Below are 27,173 nucleotides of genomic sequence, written 5' to 3' on the forward strand. Positions count from 1 at the left end.
ATCTGTTAATGTAAGATTAGCATGTCAATGTGTAGTGAAATTGTGGATGTCACTGTGGGGTGCCGGCCCGGGAGGGCCGTGGCGTGCAATGTACTTACGAAATTCAACCCTTTAGCTAGAACCGATTTTAGGCTGTCAGAAATTGGGCTGTTACTCTGATTGATTGTTATCAATTGATTGTTATCAATAAGAATAACAGCCCAATTTCCGACAGCCTAAAATCTGTTCGAGCTAAAGGGTTGAATTTCGCAGTCACCCCTAAACACATCCCAGTTGATGATATCATTGCCCAGGTCGAGGTAGCACTTAAGGGTTTGGAACACATTCCTGCAGACGTGGCAAGATGGGAAATCGCTGCAATCCTCAAATACGCTGAGACACCTATTTGCAAAATCAGCAAGGATCAGCACTTTGAGCTTTCTCAACTAAAAAAGAGAGATGACATAGTCAATGCCACTGTCATCATGGACAAAACCACATACAATATAAAAATTCAGGACCTACTTAATGATGGCAGCTATACCAAAATCAATATAGATCCTACCAACCCGCTGGTTACAAAAACCAACAATATCATCACTGATTCGACATTTTAATAGAACCAAACAAGCAGCTCTCTCTAAAACCCTCAGCTGATAGACCACCCATATTATATGGCTTACCAAAAATCCATAAAGAAGGTACACCACTCCATCCTATCGTCTCCACCATTGACTAACCCACCTACAAACTGGCCCGATTTATGTCTGAGACCTTACATACCTTCACTGGTAAGATCACCTCAGCTGTACTTAACTCAGCTCAATTAGTATCTCTAATTAAAGACATCTCACTATCTCAAGATGATTTGCTTGTCAGTTTCTATGTAGTATCTTTGTTTACCAAAGTTCCTGTGCCTGACACCATTGCAATAATTGAAGATTTGGTCCAACAAGGACTGAATGCTGATGTACATGTCCTGGTTAGACACTGCCTCACCAACACTTACTTCACCTGGAATGGAACATTCTACAAACAAGTTGAAGGTACCCCAATGGGTTCTCCCTTGTCTCCAGTTGTAGCCAATGTTTTCATGGAAAGTTTTGAGACTGATGCCATCCAGGCATCCACACTACATCCTTCCTTGTGGAAGAGATAGATAGATGACACGTTCGTCATCTGGCCACATGGCCCGCCAGAGCTGGGCCAATTTTTCAAGCACATCAATTCCATACACCAGCCATCAAATTCACAATGGAGGTGGAAAAGGATAGCAAGTTACCATGCTTAGATGTTTTAATCGAAAATAAACCAGATAGCTCAATGGGACACTGTGTCTACAGGAAAGCCACCCATACCGATGCCTACCTAAAACCTGACTCCCACCACCATCCAGCCCAGAAGAATTCCCTCATCAAAACTCTACACCATAGAGTTCGTTGTATTTCCAACCATCACCACCTAGCCAGTGAACTGGAGCACGTACACCAAGCCATCAAGATGAATAGATATCCGGACTACACAATCCGTAAAGCTATCACCCCAACCGTTGGGAAAGAACCATCTGAGTTCCAAATCAAAACCATCACCTTGCCATACATAGCAGGGGTTACCAACATTTTTTTCCAAAATCATGAGCAAACACAAGATCCAGGTTCGATTCAACACTGTACGTACAATTGGTGATCTGATCCCATCTGTGAAGGATGTGATCAGTGACATGCAATACCCCGGTGTTTACAAACTAAGCTGTGTCTGCAGCAGTAGTTACATTGGGAAAACTATGTGACATGTCTCGGACCGTGTTCTTGAACAGACGGCAGATCTGAAACACGGTAGGGCCAATACCTTGGCCGTGGTTGATCATTGTTTTAACGCTGAGTATCATGACGAAGGTACTCTGCAAACCCACTCGCTATTAACAAGATTCGTTCATGAAGCCATCCAGATATATAAACACAGACACATTTTGAACCGAGAAGATGTGTACAAACTGAGCAATCATTGGAAGGACTATTAACCAGTTTAAGTCATAACTGGCTGTGATGTTTCCATCCTACCTGCCGATGTTAAGAGTTATTTCCAACTCTCTGAGTTACATTACCAGGTTAAATGTCTTCACATTAACAGGCTAAATGTAAGTTGTTGCTTGCGCTGCCTGTACTTTATTTGTGTTTCCATTATTTACCTTCTAACAAAAAAATATGGCCACGCCTCGCCCAGGAAGAGCATATCGCTCCCCGAGGCAGTGCTTGATACACCCCAGGTTAAGAAGAAGCACAGCAAGCAGTGAATGTAAGCAAGCAGTGAATGAGCGACCGCTGTCACTATATAACTTACTCATTTGGAATATAAGACTCGGTGAGGATACCTGTGTAAAAACAAACGTAGACATGACAATACGTAATACGAGTATGTGTATCATGTTAAATATGTCATAGGCTGCATATTGCACAACACGGTTAATCCACACTAATATCACGACACATGTGGAACTTACGGAGTCAAGTAATGGGGTGTGTAACAGCAATATACAAATATTTGTGGGGAGTGCAGCGGTTAGCGTGCTGTACTACGAACCCGGCGACCCAAGTTCGATTCCCGATCATGGCAAACACCAGTGACGATTATCTGCACCAGACCTGGGCCTCCCTTAGCTCGACTCAGTCTCAAATGATTACCTAGTGGGGTGTGTTGTAAACATCGCCACTCGGGAGACAAAGACGGCCGGGCGTGGTGCTCGCCACCCACCCCCTCGTGTGCCACAGTGCCGACCCTCATAGGTGCTGCTACTTGCGAACAGCACGTGCCCCAACCGTCCGTTACAGGTTATACGGGGGGCCTTTGTCTTTGCACAGCAATATGTAGGGTGTCACTTGTGGGTTGTAGCGTGCCGTGCGTCAGGTGACTATGACGAGCGAAGTGGAGCAATACAAGCGGCTGGTGAGGAGCTGCTTGGATGACATCAAGAAACTCGACAACAAGTGAGTTGCTGAGAGGGGGAGAAGATTTTCGTGAGATTCGGACAGCTGACACTCCCAACTTCCGTGCTGATGAGTCACAATGACATACCATCGCATCATTCCTTTCATAAACAAGTAAAATGTTTCCAAACACAAATAGCGAATTTGCTGTCAGAAAGGCGGGTTCTCTCTTTAGAATGAAGCCGTGCATTTGAGCTGTATGAGGAGGCCCGCTCACGATGGGGCAACCTGGAGGCATCCCGTGGGGACTGCTGCACTCTGGCCAACGGCATTTCTGTAATAAATGATAACCACGCAAATCACTTCCCCTTTGTCTGCATTCGGCATCTGTTCTATCTGCTCAAAGACTGTCTCCTCATCACAGTCGTGAGCATGTTGGCCTGTGGACTTTATTGGTGACTAAATCGGCTGGCTGTGCTCTCAGTTTAACGAGCAGCAGTCCATCGCTTCTTTGATTAGTGTTGATGACGCTCCTTGCTGTTTCATCATCAGAATAAATATGAGCAGACCAACATGAACGTAAACGTTTACGTTTAGAAAAATGCCCAAAAATAAATAAGCCCACTTTGTTGAGCTGGCATTTGTAATGGCCAGGTTGCTTCTGAAGAATAAGTTAATACTCAGTGGAATTTTCCTGGTAGGATGGGGATGGTTTAGTTGTATTTGTATGTGTTTGGGTGATTTATTTACCTTTCTTGTATTTTGCACTCATATCGTGTTTGTGTGTGTTGTGTTTGTTGTTGTAACTTTCTTACCTCGTGCCCCGACTGGACATCTGTGATAAAAATCTGTATTGCTCATCGGATTCCACCTGCGGTTTAAAAAAAATATTTTGATTCTGATAAGTTCACTAAATAACTGAAGATATCTCTCAGAAGGAAACCTGTAAAATACGACAGAACGTGTGCCTAGGGCAGCTATTAATTGTGATTATGCTACATTGGCAATGCTGCACACGCACCAATAACTCAACACAATCGTAAATAACACCAACCCTTTAAGGACAAATAGATAATAGGTGACATTTTACGCAATGACCTTTCTTCGAAGCACATGACATGAAATACAATGCAATGACTAAGTAAATATAATTTTTAAGTTTATTGTATGTATCTTTTTGGCAACCCTGCAAGTGGATTATTTGATCATTATATTTCCAATGGTGATGTTTTTTGCTTTATTACGATAAATGTGCAATTAAAGTTTATTGAAACATTTATAACCATATTTTTTATCAAAAGAACTAAAAACATGATAACTTCCGCTTGGTGTAAATTGACATCGAATGAAAAAGCAACGGAAGTGGTGAGTGGTCGCTGCAGATGTACAGCAGGGGGCTCTATCCAAGATCTGGATACAGTGCCATTGGCGAGCTCCTCCGGCAGGCAAGGCTGCGTCGGCTGGGTCATGTAGTCAGCATACCCAGCTGCCGCATGCCCAAACAGCTTCTGTTTGTTCTAGATTTGAAGCTTTCGTGACTGCAAGGATTCATAGTCTTAGGTTTTTTCGGTAAAGTCACGTAGGTAAAACATTTAAATTAATAAAAGTAAAATAAATTAAAAATCACGACGTTTCGGAGGCAACACAAGCTTCCGTCTTCAGGTGGAACCGTCACAGCCACGACAGCTGTATCAAGTAAATGAGAGATTGCAGGAGCTACCACTCCATTTATATAATGGTTGGAGAAGGGGGGGGGGTAAGGGCCAAATACAGCACACTTTTTATTAATATGGTAAGGTGAGGCTTACGAGGGTGAGTACGGTTTGTGACTCAACCTGTGACAAGGAGACAACCACATTACAGGTTTACCATGTTTAGTGGTTGTCTCCTTGTCACAGGTTGAGTCACAAACCGTACCTCTCCATAACAAAGGCTCACCCTCTTAAGCCTCACCTTACCATATTAATAAAAAGTGTGCTGTATTTGGCCCTTACCCCCCCCCCTTCTCCAACCATTATATAAATGGAGTGGTAGCTCCTGCAATCTCTCATTTACTTGATACAGCTGTCGTGGCTGTGACGGTTCCACCTGAAGACGGAAGCTTATGTTTGGCCGGATAGAGGGACCTAAAAGGGCGCGGCACGGGCTGGAGAAGAGTTGGAGTGATGTGGACTTGCCGGAGACTGGTACCAGTGGTGTCAAGATCGGCCTCTGTGGAGGAGGCTCGTGAAGGATGCTACTGGGTAGTTGGAGGCAGTTTCCCTCCAACAACAACGGGGGGCAGGGGAGCGACGCTCACATCAACAAGCGTAGCGCTGGACCACTAAAACACAGCAAGTTGGCACAGTGGTGGACATAGGTGGTGCATCAGCCATTCATCTATATCAGTCAATCGTTGGCACCTGATTATGTTCTGTGGTCTCCTGTCAGTGAGCCTTCACGCAGCCTCGGAGTGCATCTGGCCTAGTACAAGCGCTGTGGTGACGTTATCGTCACTTCGAGGCGAATGGCAGCTGTTGTTGTAGGATCAAACGCCCCTACCCTTCTTCGTCTGTACCTCGCAGGCTGGACATGACCACGTTCAACCCTCCTATGCAGAAGCTCCGTGTCCTTAATCTGCAGCTCTTGAAGCTACCCAAGAGCATAAGCGAGGAGGTGGCAGATGTGATGGCGCAGCAGGGAGCAGCTGGCCAGTGATATAGCACACACACAGCTCACACACTGCACACACACAACACAGCTCATACACACAGCACACACAAAGTACACACACAGCAAACACTCAGCGCACACACAGCTCACACACTGCACACACACAACACAGCTCATACACACAGCACACACAAAGTACACACACACAGCTCACACACAGCACACACACAGCTCACATAAACATAACACACACACGATATTTGTAGAAAACATTCACATTAGCACTAGTCTCAGCTGATACACAAGCAGACGCATGAACAGGTTTACACAGACACGATTACATTCATACGCATATAAATATGCATCTACAAGCATGTGTACAGTGCCATGTCGTCATGCATGTGTAGTGCTGAACTTCACGCGACAGCTTCTTGCTTTTCCGTCGTCACTTTATTTCGCTAACACCATACAATTCAACATCGTTTCAGCATGCTCTCCGCTCGCTCGCTGCGTTCTGCCGGCCTCGCTCGCTCCGCTTCTCCGTCTATGTCGACTCTCCTCTCTGCTTCTCCGTCACAGTTCAGCCGCTCTCCCGCGGCTTCTCCGTCACACTCCAGCCGCTTTCTATCGGCTTCTCCGTCACACTCCAGCGCTACGCTGTGCGTCCCTCACTCCACTGCTACCCTATACTTCTCTCGCTCCACTGCTACCCTATAGTTTCCTCGTTCCACTGCTTCGGCTCCGACCGTCTTCATCCACTCCCAGGTGCGAACTCCCCTCAGCTCCCAACACCCCTGTATTTATGCCCGACCCAATTAACTCCCAATTAATTCGTTGGCGACCCCTTCGCCCCTAGCCCCCGCCGCCACCTGTCTCTTTTTCAATACTCCCCGGCGCCAGTTCACGACAACAACTACCAGCCAATCACGGTCCCGTGTCTTTAATTGCCCCCAACCTGTCTCTGGCCTGCCCCTTCGAGCCCTGGCAACAACGCTCGTCTTCATATGCCCCCACTGTACTCTACGCACACGTGCTCACAATCTCCCGTGCGTGGCGCGTGTTTAAACCACTACACATGTGTAATGAAGCAACTTCTGAGACACGAATTGTAGAGGGCTCCTTCTTAATTTAACGACACTGCACGGTCAAGGTCACTGAGTAACATACACACTGTGCTACGTATAACTGACCCACTAATATAGCCATATCGGCGATGTATAACTCCATAGCTGACTATACAGCGACGATGGGGACTCTATAGTGGATCGGTTATACGGCGGCGATGACGATGAACAGATGGAAGTGAAAACAGCGACGGCAGCCCAGAAACGAACCCCCACGACAACCCCGAACCCCCAGTTGCCTCTCCCATATATATCCCCTAGCATGGTCAAGCCCCGCCTCTGGCCACGCCCCACCTCTGGAACTCTCCTGCAGGTTATAGTAGTAGGTTTTTGCGCTTTTAAACTAGTACAAAACTGACACCTTTATTCAAGGAATCATGTTTGCAATAACCACAACACAAGTAGTCACAAAAGCAAAAAGAAGCAACTCTGATAATGATAATAATATGCACTGTCCTTGAAGTTGATTGGTTCACACCCGAGACGGCTTTCTTTAGAGCCTAGTCCCCATTGGTGTTGGACCAGATGACACCAGAAGGCGTACAACTCAAACACAATGCAATATCAGAGTATTGAGAGCTCGGGGTAAGCATTTACACTATGAGATCTCTTTTACCAGTGGCAAAATATAGTAGTAGGTTTTTACCCATTTAAACTGGTACAAAACTGACACCTTTATTCAAGGCATCATGTTTGCAATAACCACAATGCAAGTAATCAAAAAAGCAAAAAAAAAGAAGCAACTCTGATAATGATAATACTATGCACTGTCCTTGAAGTTGATAAGTCCACACCCGAGACGGCTTTCTTATCAGAGTTGCTTCTTTTTGTTTGCTTTTTTGACTACTTATGTTGTGGTTATTGCAAACATGATGCCTTGAATAAAGGTGTCAGTTTTGTACCAGTTTAAAAGGGTAATAACCTACTACTATATTTTGCCACTGGTAAAAGAGATCTCATAGAGTAAATGCTTACCCCGAGCTCTCAATACTCTGATATTGCACTGTGTTTGAGTTGTACGCCTTCTGGTGTCATCTGGTCCAATACCAATGGGGACTAGGCTCTAAAGAAAGCCGTCTCGGGTGTGGACCAATCAACTTCAAGGACAGTGCATATTATTATCATTATCAGAGTTGCTTCTTTTTGTTTGCTTTTTTGACTACTTGTGTTGTGGTTATTGCAAACATGATGCCTTGAATAAAGGTGTCAGTTTTGTACCAGTTTAAAAGGGTAAAAACCTACTACTATATTTTGCCACTGGTAAAAGATATCTCATAGTGTAAAGGTTATAGGAGCTTCCTGATTAATCCCCACCTCTGACCCTTGGCCCAGTTACGCTCCCCTTATGGTTGGCCGTTGTATACCACACCCATACCCGTAGTTAGCCCCCATGATTAACAGATGGCACCCTGTCACTACACATGTACACTAACATAGTTAACATGTACACAATGGCATGTAGTCATGTGAGTGAACTTACGCAGGGTAGCGGTCTCCTATAGGTGTTGACATCATCCAATTACTCACGAATTTAACACAGGGAAGACGAGTCACGTGACATCCTAAAGTCTCTGTTTAGCAGCTTTACGAAGAGATGCATTGCTGTTGCTCTGGAAACGAGGAGACCGATGATCATTAATGTTCGGTCGCCGTGTTGATGGCATTCTAACTTAACAACAGAGTGGGTCCACGTGAAGACTGCTTTCTTCCACTGCTCCTGACGCAGTTATCTGGGCTTGAACACCTGAATGTGAAATTTCAGTTGTCGTTCTGCATCTACATCAGCGGCCATATGAAATAAAGAGAACATTAAGAGACGCATAGAGAAGTGGTCCTCATGAGCACTACATGGGGTAATAATGATGGTGGCGATGATGGTGGTGATGATGAACAGATGGTGATGATGATGAGTTCTGGGCCCTTTGTTCGCGACCACTCTCCGAGTTGTCTATGCTACCTTGATGGAATGCCTCCTAATGTGTTAGAACGAGTCCTGAAACTTGTGTGCGGATGAGGGGTGTTGTGTGGTGAGTGTATCCCCCGAATATGCGTAGGAGGAGCGTCAGGCACAAAATCTTGTTTTGAGCTTGCGAGATGCTCGCTCGTTCACCACTATTGCAAACACTAGATTCTCTCTCTGTTGTATATGTCTCTCTTCTTCCTTGTCCCCATGTATCTGTGTCTCATTCTGTCAACGTCTCCGGGTCCGTTTGTGTGCAATGTCTTATTATCCTCATTAAATATCAATGTCTGTGTCTCAGTGTCGCCATACCCTTAAGTCCTCAATTTTCCATCCGTGTGTCCACATGCATCTGTGTCTATGTCTGCATGCCTCTACGTCTTCATGCGTATGTCTGCTTCTGTCTCTGTGCCTGCGTCTGTATGTCTCCGAGTCTATTTCTGCATTCCTCGTTGTTCCCACGTCTCCCTGTGACTTGGGTCTCTTGCGTCTTCTCACAGAGCTCTTGGCCGAAGTGCTCACATCGACATCGGACAAAGACTCCCCGGCACCAGAATTGTACCTCACACTCATCGAAACAACTGTGAGCGTTCTGATGAGCTACACAGACAAGAGCCCAGCGTTTGGTGAGCAGCACCAAGCGAGGGTGGTGGGGCACAACAGCACTGCCTCCAGCAAGGCAAAAGGGAGGAGGTCGGAGTTAAAGTGCATCGCACAAATTAGGGAGGCGCAGCGGTGATTAGAGGAGTGGAGTAGAGAGTAGTTATTAGTGGTGATAAAGGAATGAGAGAGTGGTTGTTAGTGGTGATAGAGGAGTTGAGAGTGGTTATGAGTGGTGATAGAGGAGTATAAAATGGTTGTTAGTGGTGATAGAGAAGTAGAGAATGGTTATGAGTGGTGATCGATGAGTGAAAGAGCGGTTATAAGTAGTGATAGAGAAGTCGAGAGTGGTTATTAGTGGTGATAGAGGTGTAGTGAATGTTTTTTTTGTGGTAATAGAGGAAACAGTGGTCATTCGTCGTGATAGAGGAGGAAAGTGCGGTTATTTTTGGTGATAGCGGAGTGAGAGAGCGGTTATGAGTGTTGATAGAGGAATAGAGAGTGGTTATTAGTGGTGATAGATGTGTAGAGAATGAGAGAATAGGTTTCTCCCTTTTTTCTGGCAACAAAACCTAAACCTTTTTACGAGCAATCATGTCTGCAGTAACCACAATACTTTTAGTCAGAATGCAAAAAAATACTCTGATAATATATGCATTGTCCTTAAAACTGATTGGTCTACACCAGAGACAGCTTACTTTTGAGCCTAGTCTCAAATGGTGTTCGACCAGAGGACTCCAAAAAGCGTATAGATCTAAGATAATGTACTATCAGAGTAATGAGGGCTCGGGGTAAACATCTACATCATGAGGCATTCTTTGCCAATACAAAAAATAGGAAAAACCTATTCTAATTTCAAGAACAATGCATATATTATCAGAGTATGTTTTTTGCATTTTGACCAGAAGTAGATATTGTTTATTAGTGGTGATATAGGAGTATAGAGTGGTTATTAGTGGTGTTGGAGGATTAAATAGTGGTTATTATTAGTGATAGAGGACTAGAGAGTTGTGATAAAGGAGTGAGAAAGTGGCTATTAGTGTTGATATAGGAGAATAGAGTGGTTATTAGTGGTTATAGAGAAGTCAACAGTGGTTATTCGTGGTGATATAGTAGAGAGTGGTTATTAGTGGTGATAAAGGAGTGCGAGAGTGTCTATGAGAGGTGATAGAGTAGTAGAGAGTGGTGATTAGTGGAGATAGAGGACTTGAGCGTGGTCATTCGTGGTGATAGAGTAGTAGTGAGTGGTTATGAGTGGTGTTAGTGGAGTGAGAGAGTGGTTATTAGTGGTTATAGATAAGTAGACAGTAGTTATTTGTGGTGATAGAGGAGTCGAGATTGACGAGATCAGCAAGGTATTGTGGTTTATTTGTGGCAAGTCCTTTGTGTGTAATGAATGTGACCTTATAATATATTCGTTCGGCAACCGGATGCCAATGCAGCTTGGCGAGCACTGGACGGACATTTTCGGATCTTGCAGTACCCCATCACAACAAATGCCAAATGATTTTGCACACGTTGAAGCTTGGTAATGTTTTTGCCATATGTCCCATAGAGTAGTGAGTTGCTGTAATCGAGCCTTGTCAATACTATGCTACACATCACGGTGTTGGCTATGCAACGACGTAATAGAGGTCAAATGTGTCTTAGAGACCTGATATAAAAATTATGTGAAAATTAACGACATATTCTGGTCAAGTGTGGTGCTAAAGGTCTTTAGATGACTAGAAAAAAGTATCCCGGAGACTGCGACTGCCACGCCTGATCTTCCCACACATTTTTTTGCCTGAGTGCCAACCAGCAACGACTCCGAAATTTCAGCATTTAGAATTTCGTGCAAACCACATATGCACCACTCGCGTGCAATCTTCGAGCTTACCGAGGCTCTCCATATCTCTCTGACTTCACCACTGTGTATAATTGTGTATCATCAGCATGTTGATGGGACTTGATGTCGTGCAATGAGATTACATCGGCGATTGGAGAGACGAATGTTGAAAATAGGAATGGCCCGAGGACATACCCCTGTAGTACACCAACTAGGCACGGCATAGACGATGACTGTTTATCACCCAGCTTGATGAACTATGATCGCCCATGTCGGTATGACTCAAACCACCCCAGTTCTGTACCCGATACACCAAACCTTGACCTTAGCCACCCGATGACTATCTCATGGTCGATGGTGTCGATGGCTTTTGAGAGATCGAAGCTAACCAACGCTTCAATGTTCTGATCATTAATGATCTTGTAGAGGTCATTGGTGATCTTTAGTCGAGCCATATAAGTGCTGTGGAACTTCCGGTATGCCGACTGCAACGGGTTGAATATGCCCATCGCAGCAACGTGGATAAGTGCTTCAGACACAGACGCTCTATGACCTTTGAAATCGTACTCAGGTTTGAGATTCGACGATAGTTTGCGGGGTCACTGTAGCTCAAGCCAACTTTTTTGAGGAGCAGTGTTAGCTGCGCCATTTTTAACCAGTTTTGGAAACAGCCCTCGCTAAATATTTTCTAGGTGGACAATGAGTGGCACGAGCACGTCCAAGCATGATTTGAGAATGGACGTGTGGATGTAGTCGAGCGGCGATGTCTTATTTGGCAGCCGTGCAATGAACATTAACACCTCTGCCATAGATGTTGGTGCCAGGGCCTAGAGTTTTGCATTGGTGCCAGGTTGATGAAACTCAGATGGCAGACCGGGAGAATGTATTGCCTTCAAGTTACAAACTGGCATCTTAATCGTCACTATTTTAGTGATATACTGTAGTTGTTTTTGTCAGTTTAACACGTAGGCTTTCGCGACCAATGTTATTCATAATCAACGTTTTTGGGTTTAGATCGCGTTATTTATAAACGTGTCGTAACCCTCCACCACCCGACACGGCCAATCAGTAAAAATGTGTCACGTTGACAAAGATAAATAGTTCACTGCTTTAGCCCACCGGTGTGTTGAAGCCACAACATTTACAATTTGAGTACGACGTTTCGCTGGTAATTGCAACCAGCATCATCGGGCAATTCGCCAGAATGGTGAGGCTCTGCTGTCTCCCGTTCTTATATAGAGCAGCAGCAGGGTGACGTCATCATTAACTCATCAACTCATCATTATGTTTACCAGCGAAACGTCGTACTCAAATTGTAAATGTTGTGGCTTCAACACACCGGTGGGCTAAAGCAGTGAACTATTTATCTTTGTCAACGTGACACATTTTTACTGATTGGCCGTGTCGGGTGGTGGAGGGTTACGACACATTTATAAATAACGCGATCTAAACCCAAAAACGTTGATTATGAGTTGTTTTTGTGCTTGTATTAGTAGTTGTTGTTAGTGGTAGTTCTATTGGAAAGTGGTTGTAGTGGTGCTTGTGGTAGTTCCAGCGGTTGTTTTAGACGTTGCTCTAGTGTTGGTGTTTTGAGTGATGAGTATTGCTTAGTCATTCACCCCTGTGTTCTGCTCCCGATTGTTTTGCTAGGTTGTAGATGCATCACAATAGCATAATTAGGCCATTTTGTTTGTCACCGTGCTGTGATGTGACGGCCGTGGTGTTTTACTCTGGTCGTGGTTGAAGTGGGTGCGATGTGGTTTATTTTGACGTTGTGGTTGATTTTGTGGTTGTTGTGGTTGATGTTGTGGTTCTGTTAGGCCTTGCTCTGGGTCAGTGTGGCATCGTCAAGTATCTCCTGGACATCATGAAGCACCAGCCACTGTGGGAGCGCAGCAAGACCAATTCGGTACAGGGACATGGAGAAACATAATGCGGGACACTTGGAAATATGAGGACACGGGAACACGCTGGCACACGGGAGCCATGTGGGTATATGGGTATATGGTGGAGAAGGTACAAGTATTCCTGCGAAATGATACTTTACTGGAAATTACTTAAATTCAACTCTAAATTTCCCATAGACATAATGTTAAAATCAGGGTTTGAGTTTCTAGCCGAGATTTCTGTCGTGTACAAGTACATGAGCACACACACAGTTTCAACGCACCGCACTCGAAGCAGCACAGAGTTCTGGGTATGAGTGGTGGCAGATTAAGGCGGTGGTGGTGGTGTTCACTGCTGGGTGCCTTTTGTGTCCCCAGATTGCACGCACTCTGATGGTGGTCACAATCTGCCTGCTGGCGAACCTCTGCCGCGTTCCGCAGAACCGCGCCTGCTTCCGGCAGACCAACGCTGTTCCCGTGATGCAGGAGCTGCTCAGGAACGACCGGGCGAACATCAGGATATCTTCTCTGAACGTCATCGCCCTTGTGCTTGAGGACAGCGACCTCGACCCCCTTGGAGAGACGGGTAAGTGACTCACGATGCGGATCGCTCGCTCACTCACCACTGCCCACACTCAACTCTCAACTCACTTTGAACTCACCTGCCAAAAATACTTTAACCAGATGAGCAATATTCAGTCGATCATCGATTATCCAGCAGCTGGTGGGGGGGGGGGACGCCGGACTTTCAAAAACGCCGGGTTATCACTACATCATCATTATTATTTAAAATAGATTATTTTGTACATTCTTGCATGACCTTGTGTTTTTAGGTGTTGTGTATGTGTTTTTTGTAGTGCTTTACATTCGTTTACCTTGGTGACATTGGCATAAACATTTGAATAGACAAAAACATATTGTAATGTAAAAATTGACTTTATTTACTCTACCCCCTCCAATCTCAAAGACTCTGCATCATGGGATGATGTAGTAGTACAACTATGCCAGACTGATGCAGTCTTTAGACTGATGCTCCAGCGAACGCTGAATTACACAATGCACTGTATATTTTCTGTTTTGATTAGTAATTAGTCATGAAGAATGTATATACGTGCAGTATTTTCATTGTTTAAGTTGTATGTGGTGTATAATGTACTGTATCGCCGGACTGGCTACAGCCTTTGGAGTTGTTTTGCCGGTTTCGCCGGATCGGCCTGGGACCGTTGGATAATGTTGGAAGAAGAATAATCGATGCTCAACTTTAAACGTTTCCGTTTAAAGAGAGAGAGGCACCATGATACCCAGGGACGTGAGGTCACCCCACAAAACAAGGAATGTTTAATAGGGTTTATTTTGAGAGATGTTAAATCAATAGAAAGCCCTAGTAATCTACCAATACATCTTTACGTAAACTCGACCAATGAAATAACTCACGTTGCCGGAAAACTTTACACAATTATGCGGCTCTTCCTTTTAACACTGCTGACTTTGGGCCATTCTGAAATTATGTGCGAGTAGTGGCAGAATTTTTTCATTGCTGTACGGTATCAGTTGTCATTTCGTAATCAACTTCTTTGGTAGAGTGACAGCCACAGTAGCTATGTGAAGTAAGTGTCATGTGTGGGCGTGGTGGTGGAAATGATGCCATTTAATACTGACTGTTTCTGAGAGGGCAGCCCTTTCTAGAGTGGAGGTTCTTGTGGTGTTTCCCCAATATACTCAGTCGTGGGCACAGGTATTCCCATCACTATGCCAGTGTGGGAATCATGGGGGTTATGATGCTACGTGATGGAAAGTGAGTTCTAATCACCCGCGTGTCTCATTACAGACACCATTAACGAGTTGCTCAAGACCATTGGTAGGCCCAACATGTTCGGCCGATACAAGAGGGTGGACGAGGTAATTTACCTGGCCGAGGAGCTGCTGGAGGCGCTGGCCATGCTGTCCGTGTGCTGGCCCGTGCGCAGGAAGGTGGGCCACTCGCACCGCCACACTGACGAGTCACCAGTGTGAGAGGTGCTCATTTTCAACATGGGAGAGAGAGAGAGGAGTTTGGATCGATTTTCACTTCCATGCAATTCCACCAATATTTGTGTAGGGCATCAATGCGGATTTTTAAGTGCGCTTTAACAGAGACAGAAAGAAGGACAATAACTAGATCTGGAATACAAAGAATCTTAATAAGATTTGGAATGTATTAACCATGCTTTGGTTCGTTATGCACTATTATCACACTATGCACAAGCACGCGAACCAACTTTGGCGGATAATAGTTTCTTGACAACCAAGTACAACGAACTCATCAACACTCTCAGGCGACAGTACCAGCACACATTTACATAACCCCGAGTTTCACAAGTTCAGCACAGCGACTCTGCGTGTTGACAATCACAGAACACTGCTACAAGAAAACAGGTACAGAACACCGTGCCGGCCGTTCACACAAACCCTTACACACACTCCACTCCTGGGTGATGAAGCAATTCCGCAGAAGCCCAGGGTATGTCATGGCAGTCTCGGGGCTCACGACAGCGCTCTGAGTGACTCCACGGAGCCGCAGTCCAGGCTACCGAGCCACCCGTACGTCAGCAGCTCCTCGCAGCAGCAGGCACCCCGCGGAAACCCACTGGCACCTGCGAACGCCAACCACCCCGGCCCCTCATACACTGGTAGTACTCACTTAAATACACAAATATGGTCCCGCCCTCACAACCACTGATAATCAACTTACCTCTTGTAGCCCCCCCCCCCAATCAGAACCCCGGAACTTCGTTACATAAGCCATGACTTTTTGTTGACCTCAATTTGCACCAATCACGCACAGCCCTGTCGACGACCACCCTCACCCATGCCAAGCGGCCTGCCCTGACTGGACAAGTCGTGCCCTACTGGGTCAAGGCCAGACTCCGTGGTGGCGCCTTGGCTTCCGGAGATGGGAGCTTTGGGGGATTTTCCCCCTATAACTACCTCATGTAATCTCGGCCACCCCACATCATCCCGGAGCGACAGCATTTGTCTGTACTGTTACAACTAACATTCACATTGGTTCTGGGCCTGTGCTATGCCGTTTGATTTGTCCCTTGTTCTGCGCTGTTGACAGTGGTGGGTGTTTCTTCATTTTAATAATCGCTTTTGTGTCAGATCATTGTCTGACTCCATTGCGATTCCATTACGAGTTTGCTCCCCTGTTGCTTCGAAAGTTAATTTAGCTAAACCTCGTGGAACGTGTGCTGGTCACGTGATGGTTCGCTCTCATCAGATCTATGAGGCGGGGGCCGTGGTTCCACTGGTCCAGAGCCTCAGGGAGGGACGAGCCAGGGAGAAGCTGCACGCGGTGATGACACTGAACAGACTCAGTCGGGACCCTGGCACCTGCTCACAGATGAGACAGGGTGAGAGCAACACTGCACACTGCATACTACGCATCGCATAACACGCAGTATATACGTACAGGACATACTCTGTGAGGTTAGGTACCCACATTTGGCATCACATTACAGAAGAGTCCACCAAGGTAAAGTATGGTGCAAGTCATAGCCAAGACAGGGCAGAGTAGTAACTTAACAAACCGGCATAGAGACCGATTTATGGGGTATGAGCGATTTATTGCAGCTCTAACCAATGCTGGAATATTATATAAACAATTCATGCACGCAAAATACAAAAGTGAACCCGTTCATATTCTTAGAATAGCTCTCCACTCATATTGTTGGCCAGGTCGAGTATTTCCTGCACACACAAATACCTAGTGAATACGCAAAGGCAAAGATCCCCATACAGCCTTAACAGACTGTTGGGGCAAGTGTTTATAGAGAGCATCTATGAAGGACGGAACGGGAACACGAGGGGTTGGTTGGCCAGCACCACGCCCGGCCGCCTTTGTCTCCCTAGTGGCGATGTTTTACACGCCACACCAGGTACTCATTTAAGCTGAGTCGATCTAGAGGAGGACCATGACCGGTTCAAATAATCGTCACTGGTGTTGGCCATGAGCGGGAATCGAACTTGGGTCATTGGGGTCAGAGTGCAGCGTGTTAACCAGAGGAGCTCACTAACGAGAATGTGTCCAGATCTTTCAAGGATTTGTGAGCTCATCACTTGGAATGTAATCCAAATACTCTAAACGCATGTTCCTAAACTTGGAGGGAAAAACCGGAGGACACGGAGAAATATCCACACGACCACGGTTAGAACATGCAAACTATAAATATACCCCCATCAGGCTTGGGATCGAAGACTGGTGAAGTATTGGAATTGACGGCAGGAACTTCTTGACGGGAACACACTTTTATTAAATCTTTACGTGTCACAATACAACGTGTGGTCTCCCTTCTTCCGACTACACACTCCACTAATCTCGTGTAAACTCTAGGCCTCTGGCTACACACGATACACTTCACTCGTGTAGACCCTATGCCTCTGGCTACACAATACACTCGACTCGTGTAGACCCTATGTCCCTGGCTACACACAATGCATTCGGCTCGTGTAGACCTTATGCCTATGGCTACACACACTACACTCGCCTCTGGGTTACACAGAGTCCCGGTCCCGTTAGGACAGCGGGACTAGGTACCGCAGGGCCCTAGGTCTTCATCCCCGTCTTCATTCTTCGCTGGTTACACACTACCCTTACGCCTGTGTGCATCCCCTTTTATAGCCCCTGCTCACGAGAGACGGAGCTGATGCGGACGTCGACGTGAGCATCGTTCCTTAGTGAACCAATCACGACGCACTCTCTCTACGATCCGTTTTCCCCAGCGCGTGTTAACACTCCTCCTCCAATCACACCGCGCTGCCACCTGATCACTCCCTCTCAGCGCGTCACCGGCCCACAGCCAATCAGTACCCCGTAACCCACGACCCCGCGCTGACCCCTGATCCTCCACCGTCAGCACGCGTCACCACCTACACAGCCAATCATTACGCGCTGGCATACGATCCCTAATCCCAGCGCGTATCACCACTACATCACCCCCTCCCACATAGCTTGCAGCCGGCCCGGCTGTTAACCAACAACACAACCTAACGTCAACGCAGTAATAAAGAAACTCCACCTCCCAGTGTGCCCCGTAACGCAACAACAACAACACAACACAACACTTAAATACGAAGCAATATACAGCCCGACGAACAATACAGTAAAAGCGAACACCGTAAAACGAACACGCCAAGTGTCACTCTGACTAAACGCAGTGCCGAGGCGCTCCGGCTGCCTCGACTCCTCACGTGGTAGGTCACACAAAGTAGCACGACCTAGCGCGAGTCCGTCTGGCCGGTCCGTCGTATGGGACGGGACGTTGGCGACCGTCCGGTGGCTCCGGCAGCTCTAGACGGCGCGGATCGGGCCTGGAAGGACCGGCCCCGCCGTGAAGATCCAGCCGCCGGTGGTCGGCAGCTGTCAGTTCCGAGACACCTGGGAGCGGATCAGGCGGAGACATGTGAGGAGCAGGCAAAGACAATTCCCCCTCAGGGTCGTCGGTCACGTCACATGCTCGGCCCTCACGACACAAGGGGAGGCCATACGGAGGCGAGAACGGTTTCAGTCGGGAGGGGTGGACGTACCAACGGCGTTTTCCCCATTTTATCTGAACGCACTGGGAGCGTGCAACCCGCACGACCTCCACGGGTCCCCGCCACGGCTTCAACAATTTAGGCGACGTAGCCAAAGGTGCCTGAGGGCAATGCAGCCAGGCCCTGTCACCTGGTTCCCAATTGTGCACGGACACCTTCCGTGCCCGCAACCGCTCGTTTGCAATTTGGCGAGCCCGCGAATTAAGCCGTGCGGCCTCCCTTGCATCTGTCAGCTTATGAATATTAAATGTAATATGCTCTGCCAATTTCGAATTAGTTTGTGGTGCGGGCAGACCCAGCTGCGTTTCCATGGGCGGGTCGGCTTCCCGACCGTACATTAGATAAAACGGGGAAAATCCCGTTGCTGCATGGGGGGCCATTCTATACGCGGCGAGGACCCCAGGGACCTGCAGGTCCCAATCAACATGTGCCTCACACACCTGCTGGCACAGCATAGAAGTCAATGTCCTGTTAAGCCTCTCCACCATCCCGTCCGTCTGCGGGTGGTACGGGGAGGTACGCACCTTCTTGGTACCCAACAGGTCGCACACCTCTTGCAGTAATTTACTCGAAAATTTTTTCCCTTGGTCAGTCAGCAAGCGTTCGGGAGCCCCCTTGTCCAGGACGTAGCCCTGGACAAAGGCGTCCGTCACAGCCGCCGCCGACTGGTTGGCGAGTGGCCACGCCATAGGCCACCGGGTAAAATATTCGACCCCCACCAACAGGTACTTATTACCCCTAGGCGTGACCGGAAAAGGCCCCAGAATATCGAGTGCAACGAGCTCATTAGTGCGCGAGACCTGAATAGATTGCAGCGGTGGATTAGCTGCCACGGGCGGTGGTTTCCGTCTGGCGCACTCAACACAACCCTTCAGAATATTCGCCACGTCACCCCCCATTCCCGGCCAATAATAGTCACGCTGAAGCAGGGCAAGCGTTTTGTTAACTCCCAAATGCAAGAGGCGTTCGTGTGTGGCCAAGACAACCTTCCCCCTCACAGCAGAAGGCACCACAATCGCATGCCGCCAGGACAAACTGTCCCATCTCATCAACAGGCCTTGCTTAAGCTCGTAGGAGCCAGTTCGGTCGTGGTTACCTTCGGAACCCCCCGTCTTGCGGCGCAATGCCAGCAGGGAGCTGTCCGCCATTTGGAGACGGCCCCACTCAATCAACGACAGTGAGAGCAGCGAGTCCTGACCCCCTGGGGTAGCGGGACCATCCCCAATTGGTGTGCTCGCGGTCGCAACCAACGCCTCCCTACCTTCCGTAACCGGCGGTTTACAGCGCGCCGATCCCGATAAGCACGCACATTTGTGACAAGGCAACAACCGCGACAGGGCATCGGCATTTGTGTGTCACAACCCTTTACGGTACGTAGTCGTGAACTGATAGTCCTGGAGGACTTCCAACCACCGCGACAATTGGCCCGAGGGCTGGGCGACCCGCAATGAATACTGGAGCGCCGCGTGGTCCGTCCGGACCGTGAAATGACGACCATAGAGATATGGCCTGAATTGTTGTACAAAAAAAACAATGGCAAGCAGTTCGCGACGGGTGACGCAGTAGCGCTGCTCTGCCGGCGACAACACCCTGCTACCATAGGCGACCACTCGTTCGACCCCTCCAACGACTTGGGACAGCACTCCCCCAATGCCCGTGTTGCTAGCATCCGTGTCTAGCAAGAAGGGACTCGCAAAGTCCGGATAGCGCAAGGGTGGGGCCCTAACCAAGGCGTCCCGGAGGGAGCAGAATGCAGCCTCCTCCTCCGGTCCCCATCGGAACTTCACTCCTTTCGCCGTTAGAGCGTGCAAGGGTTTTGCAATGGTGGCGAAGTGCTCAACGAATCGGCGATAATACGAAGCAAAACCGATGAAACTGCGCACGTCTGACACTGACGTGGGCGTCGGCCACGAACTGACACAGTCCGTCTTCGCAGGATCGGTAGAAATCCCCGAAGAGTCGACAATGTGACCCAAGTACCTCACGGATTTACGAAAAAGGTGGCATTTGGCCGGTTTAAACTTTAATTTAGCCGATCGCATTCGCAAGAACACCCCTCTCAATCGCTGGAGGTGTTCTTCAAACGTTTTACCGAAAACAATGACATCGTCAAGGTAAATGAGGCACGTATCCCACTGCAAGCCCGACAAAACCAATTCCATAAGACGCTGAAACATCGCAGGAGAGGAGTGAAGTCCCATGGGTAACCGGTTAAACTGAAACAGGCCCCCTGGAGTCCGAAATGCAGTCTTAGGCTTAGACTCTTCGTCGAGTGGCAACTGCCAGAATCCGGATAATAAATCAAGAGTCGAAAAGTATCGCGCACCAGACAATGCGTCGAGAGACTCGTCCATCCTGGGGAGCGGATACGCGTCGGCCACAGAGATCTTATTCAGGCGACGGAAATCGACGCAAAATCGCAGGGACCCGTCCTGCTTTTTAACGAGCACAATAGGTGCTCCCCAAGGACTGGAAGAAGGCGAAATAATGTCGGCTTCTAGCATATCGTTAACTGCCGACTGAACATGTTCCTTCTCAGCAGGACTCAGTCGGAAGGGATTTTGCCTGACCGGTGCCGCATCGCCCGTTTCAATGTGGTGGCGTAGCAGGTCCGTGCACCCAATGTCATACTTATGTTTACTGAAGACATCCGAAAATTCAATCAGCAACCCGCGCAGCGCACCCAACTGTACCGCTGACAAATCGTCAGAGTCCGCGCACAGCGAATCAACCCAATCGAGGTCCTCCTTCAATGTTACGTTTTTCGTGGGGCTCGGATCAGCCTGCGCAACCAGCCTCTCCTCCGCAGGGACCCGCGCCGCGTGAGCTAGCACGGTGCCCTGCTGAATGACGGCCGGCCGCGCCCCAGCGTTTAAAACCATCACAAACGGATCCCTGTCAGCCCCAACCAAAGTGTGAGCCACCGACAAATCGAGACCTCCAACAGCCCTATTAGAAGGACCCAAAAGCATGCCCTGTTCCGAGGCCTCCTTCACCCATGGCTTCCGCAACCGGAGGGGAATTAACATTTGTGAACCCGGGGGCACGTGCACGGTCTGTGTCGCTAACGCCTGTATGGTAGCGCACGCCGTCCGAATTACATTAGGGCTCGTCAAAAATGAAATACGGTGACCCGATGGTAGTTCAATGCAACGCTGATCAATGAGAATTTTGATGGGCATTTTTGCCAAAAAATCAGTGCCCAATAGACAAGGAACCGCCAGGGAGGACGAAACGAAAACGGGTCCCGACAATTTGATATCACCAATGCAAATGGACGCCCTAATCTGACCGATAATGCCCAACGATCCCCCGTTAGCGGCGTAAAATGGCACATCCACCGGAAGAAGCGGACGACATTGTACAGGGAGAATATTATAAATGAGATCCGATATAATAGTCGCCGATGCCCCCGTGTCCACTAACACCCTGACCTCGACCCCATCAATAGATCCGGTAACGACGGATGAACCCGCTGAGGCAGCCACTATTCTGTGCCCCAACTCCGACCATTTAATGTCTCCCCGGTCCCGGCCGAACCCCCCTCTCCGAACCGAATCCCCGAACTCTACTCGGCTCTCCCCCGCCGCAACGCGACGACCCATACGTGTCGAGTATGCGGGCCAAGCATGTGAGGTGCCGTGACTTGCCGGGGTTTGCAGGGATGACTTGGGGCCTTGTTCGTCATCCAGCCGAGGTCCCATGGCGCACTGACGTGGGGCGCGGCAACCGGAGGCCACGTGGCCCCGGAGGCCGCAGTTATAGCACGTGATGACAGTCGTCGGAGATCTCGGTTGCTCCAGCTTGCGGGCCGCTCGCAGAGGCGAACGACCCCCCGACCTCCAGTCCCCCGGTCGTCCCGCGATGAACGCCTCCTCTCGTGGGCTGACGACTTGGGGCACGGTGACAACCGGGCCCGGAGTTGAGGCCACGGCAGCGTTGCAGACGACCCCCTGTTTACGTTGAAGGACCTCGTGCGCTTGTATGCTCGTGGCGACCCGTAAGGAAGAAATATCGGTCTCGTCGGCCGTGTTGATGGGGACCCCCAGGTCCTGCGCCAACTTGAGCAGCTGCTCCAAAACCATCGCATCTTGGCCCTCCTCGTCCATACGAGGGAACGCGGCGTCGGCGAGAGCAAGCAACGCCGTGCGGTAGGCGAGCACGGTCTCCGTGTCCGCCTTCCGTCTTGCATAAAAATGATGGCGGCACGCCGAGGGAGGACCATAGACCTTGGCCATGAGAGCCAGCGCATCCTTGAGCGTGGAGCGGTCCGACCTGCGTGCGGACGTGAAGGCCGCGAGCGCGTTGTCGTCCAGCATGGCAGGCAGTGCCCGCAGTGCCGTAGCGTCGGACCAGGCGGACATCTCCTGATGCGCCAAAAATCTGCGCTGAAATTGGCTCCAATCCCCGCCTTCCGCCTTGAAGGCTGACAACGTGGGAAGGCGCTGCTGAAAGATGAAGTCGTCCTCCTCCTCGTGCTTCCTCTCTGCCGCCCCGTCGGTGTGTAAGATGGCGGCCCCAGTGGCGGGTGTGTGATGGCGGTCCGCCGCGCGCGTTGGTGACGTCAGCGGGCGCGCATGGAGAACCGCTGCCACGTGGTGATGGCCGTTCCCACCAAAAGTCGGTGCAGATGAAATGGCGGGAATCGCCAAATCGTTTTGGCGGGAATCTGCAGGGCGACCCTGTAGAATGTCGGCCGCCGTCCCCGCTCCTCCCGACGAGCTGATCTCCGCCAGGATGGACGCGGCGGCGAGCAGCAGCTCCGCCAGACGGGAGTGCGCCTCGCGGAGCACGGCGTCAGTCCCCCGTCGCTCGTCCGGCGCCGTCGGCGGATCCTGCCCCGTGGGCAACTCCTCTTCCTCACCCCCCGATGCCAGCTGGCCCGCGTCGTCGAGGTTGTCCCCGTGGTCAATCCCGTGGGTCCGACGGCTCCTCCTTGTATGCATGCTTGGAAGACCGTTTCACTTCTGACGCCAGTTGAAGTATTGGAATTGACGGCAGGAACTTCTAGACGGGAACACACTTTTATTAAATCTTTACGTGTCACAATACAACGTGTGGTCTCCCTTCTTCCGACTACACACTCCACTAATCTCGTGTAAACTCTAGGCCTCTGGCTACACACGATACACTTCACTCGTGTAGACCCTATGCCTCTGGCTACACAATACACTCGACTCGTGTAGACCCTATGTCCCTGGCTACACACAATGCATTCGGCTCGTGTAGACCTTATGCCTATGGCTACACACACTACACTCGCCTCTGGGTTACACAGAGTCCCGGTCCCATTAGGACAGCGGGACTAGGTACCGCAGGGCCCTAGGTCTTCATCCCCGTCTTCATTCTTCGCTGGTTACACACTACCCTTACGCCTGTGTGCATCCCCTTTTATAGCCCCTGCTCACGAGAGACGGAGCTGATGCGGACGTCGACGTGAGCATCGTTCCTTAGTGAACCAATCACGACGCACTCTCTCTACGATCCGTTTTCCCCAGCGCGTGTTAACACTCCTCCTCCAATCACACCGCGCTGCCACCTGATCACTCCCTCTCAGCGCGTCACCAGCCCACAGCCAATCAGTACCCCGTAACCCACGACCCCGCGCTGACCCCTGATCCTCCACCGTCAGCGCGCGTCACCACCTATACAGCCAATCATTACGCGCTGGCATACGATCCCTAATCCCAGCGCGTATCACCACTACACTGGTACCAGTGGTGCTAATATCGGCCTCTGTGGAGGAGGCTCATGAAGGATGCTACTTGGCAGTTGGAGAAATCCGCCCTCCAGCAAGAACGGAGGGCAGAGGAGCGATGCTCAAAACAATGAACAAAGCACTGGCTGGCTAAAATACAGAAAGTTAGCACAGTAGGGGGCACAAGTGGTACATCTGTCAGTCATCTCAGTCAGTCAACCTATGGCACCTGGGTCTGTCCCGTGACTGCCTGTCAGCGAGCCATTGACACTTCACTTGGCCTCGGAGTGCACCTGGCCTAGCACAAGCGCCATGATGATGTCACCAACACTTAGTGGCATATGTCAGCTGTTGTTGTTCTGTTAGTGAATGTGTTGCTGTGTCTGCATTTCAGAGGGGCAGCTCCACTGCCCTATATGGAGCACGAACCAGAACCAGCTGAGAGAGACAGGGACCGGATCCTGGGCAAGCGTGAGAACCATCACCTCCTATACTCCTTCTCTCACATTCTACTTATACTCTACTCCATTACATCTCCTCTACTCATCAATTCCTCCCTCTACACCTCCTATACCCCTCCTCTACTACTCCCCCTCATCTTATCCTCAGAAACTGTTGTGAGGCAGTCGCTTATTTTAGTTTTGGTAATAGATTGGACACCAACAGTTTGTTTCAGTTGAAGTATTTACTTGACATCGAAGCGAAATGTACAGCAAAACACTTCTCTCAACAACGTCCGGTGGAAAAAAACACCGATGTGTCTCTGTTAGCACCGGAGTTCCTTCATGCTTACGCCAAGAGTCCACGTTCGTGTTCTAACTGTGTAGAGAACACCCTGATCCTTGTCTAATACATAGGCTTTCGCGACCAACAATAGGTATTGCGATTTCTTGCACACATAAAAACGGCAGGATGAACAGGCATGGTGTGCATGCATAACGTATGAATATCCCAACTGGTAACGGATATCCATTGTAATTTACCTAATAACATTAACCACCCCCCACTGGCCTTCGTACCTGATTGGCTCACAAGTCACGACATCACATTTATCCCTCTATTTATGACTGAAACAGGAGGAGGATTTCTCCACAACTCTGGCTATTGCCTGATGATGCTCGTTGTATATACAGGTGAAACGTCGTACTCGAATTGCAAATGTTGTGGATTGACTCTCCAACACACCGGTGTGCTGAACTAGAAACGAACTGGCACGTTTTGTTCGCGTGTCAACCCTCACTATTGTCGTGTTCGACACCCACGCGATCATGTACAATGCCTCGGTAGTCGCGATACCGTCACAAGTCCGGTTGCTCCACCTCGTTGGCAACCGGACTATCGTAGTCACCACTGCAGGACAGTCCGATGAAAATGAATACCAACACTGTCAATAAATTCATCCCTTCTCTCACTCTGAATATTTACGTTGAGTTAGGCTCTTAAGACATAGGTAAATTGTTTTGTCCATTTTCAATTGCATATAGCCGCTGCATCAATGTGTCTAAGTATCTACAAATATTTTTGAAGGTATGAAGTTACAACAAAACAGAATCACTTGCACTTTCCGACCTGTTCGCATGTGAGGTCTCAGCTGAGCTGATGTCTCCTCCTGGCAACGTTGAATGTTACTCTCTGAATTGCTGTTCATATGGGTGAGGTTACATTACACACTTACAGTGACATCACTATCTCATTACGCTCTCATAGTGACATCATTCTCTCGTTACATACGGTGACGTCACTGTCTTGTTATACACTCACTGTGACATCACTATCTCCTTAAGCGCTCGAAGTGACATCACTATCTCGTTACGCACTCACAGTGACGTCACTATCTCGTTACGCACTCACAGTGACATCACTATCTCGTTACCCACTCACAGTGACATCACTATCTGGTTACACACTCACAGTGACATCACTATCTCGTTACACACTCATAGTGACATCACTATCTCGTTACCCACTCACAGTGACATCACTATCTCGTTACCCACTCACAGTGACATCACTATCTCGTTACCCACTCACAGTGACATCACTCTCTCGTTACGCACTCACAGTGACATCACTAATTGTAACATCACTAATTGTGACATCACATCCGCGTCCGTTTCTCAGGCCGTGTTCCGCATCGTCAAGGGGTTCATCTCGTGCTGCTCCTCCTCCAGAGCCAATGAGGTGCAGGCTCGGCTGGCAGGTAACAGTATAACCTAGGCAACAGCAGCCCCTAGGTAACAGGAATCCCTAGGTAATAGCAGCCCCTAGGCAACAGCATCCCCTAGGCAACAGCAGCCTCTAGGTAACATCAGCCCCTAGGTAACACCACTCTTAGGTAACAGCAGCTGCTAGGTAACAACATTACCCAGGTTAACAGCAGACCCTAGGAAACAGCAACCCCTAGGCAATAGCAGCCCCTAGGTAACAGCAGCCCCTAGGCAACAGTAGCCCCTAGGCAACAGCAGTCCCGAGGCAAGAGTAGCCCTAGGCAACAGCAGCCCCTAGACAAAAGCAGCTCCTAGGCAATAGCAGCCCCTGGGTAACAGCATCCTCTCGGCAACAGTGGCCACTAGGCAACAGCAGTCCCTAGGCAACAGCAGCCCCGAGAAAACAGCAGCCTGGCAGCAGCAGTTCCAAGTGCATATGAACAGAAGACATCTGGACATGAATAACAGAAGTGTACATTAAAAGGGTTACCCGATGGTATGTTGCATTGTGATACATGATTCTCAAGTTGCTTGTTGACTTGCTCGTGTTGATTACCCCGCATTGGTTGAATGGATGTTTGTTGCCGTGTGCCGTGGTTTGCCCTGGCAACCAGGCGTGCCAAAGTGGAACGAGGGGGACGTGCAGGCGTGGCTGGAGGAGAGCGGTCTGGCTGCCTATGGGAGGAACTTCACCGAGGTCGATGGAAGCATCCTCCACTGCCTCCTGGAGATCCGCCAACA

At 48.9% G+C, this 27,173-nt stretch overlaps 1 protein-coding gene across 1 annotated transcript; it reads left to right on the plus strand.

Moving 5' to 3' along the window:
* Positions 1–983: 983 nt before the first annotated feature.
* LOC133359912 (uncharacterized) lies at positions 984–26,442 on the plus strand. The gene is made up of 10 exons (XM_061578472.1): positions 984–1,025; positions 2,869–2,963; positions 5,468–5,596; positions 9,140–9,265; positions 12,888–12,976; positions 13,332–13,539; positions 14,782–14,924; positions 16,213–16,345; positions 24,620–24,696; positions 26,347–26,442. Exons 4-10 carry the CDS (start codon positions 9,235–9,237, stop codon positions 26,440–26,442), a joined length of 777 nt encoding a protein of 258 aa, XP_061434456.1. The 5' UTR covers positions 984–1,025; positions 2,869–2,963; positions 5,468–5,596; positions 9,140–9,234.
* The last annotated feature ends 731 nt before the right edge of the window (positions 26,443–27,173 follow it).

This window comes from Lethenteron reissneri, chromosome 66, assembly GCF_015708825.2.
Source record: "Lethenteron reissneri isolate LAM-NWPU_2019-01 chromosome 66, ASM1570882v1, whole genome shotgun sequence".
Classification (NCBI taxonomy): Eukaryota; Metazoa; Chordata; class Hyperoartia; order Petromyzontiformes; family Petromyzontidae; genus Lethenteron; species Lethenteron reissneri.

Excerpts from the sequence above, each read along its gene's own strand:
- LOC133359912 (XM_061578472.1), top strand. The coding sequence starts at position 9,235 with ATGAGCTACACAGACAAGAGCCCAGCGTTTG. Across the intron at positions 12,977-13,331 it reads AGCGCAGCAAGACCAATTCG|ATTGCACGCACTCTGATGGT; the intron begins GTACAGGGACAT and ends TTGTGTCCCCAG. Across the intron at positions 24,697-26,346 it reads GGACCGGATCCTGGGCAAGC|GCCGTGTTCCGCATCGTCAA; the intron begins GTGAGAACCATC and ends TCCGTTTCTCAG.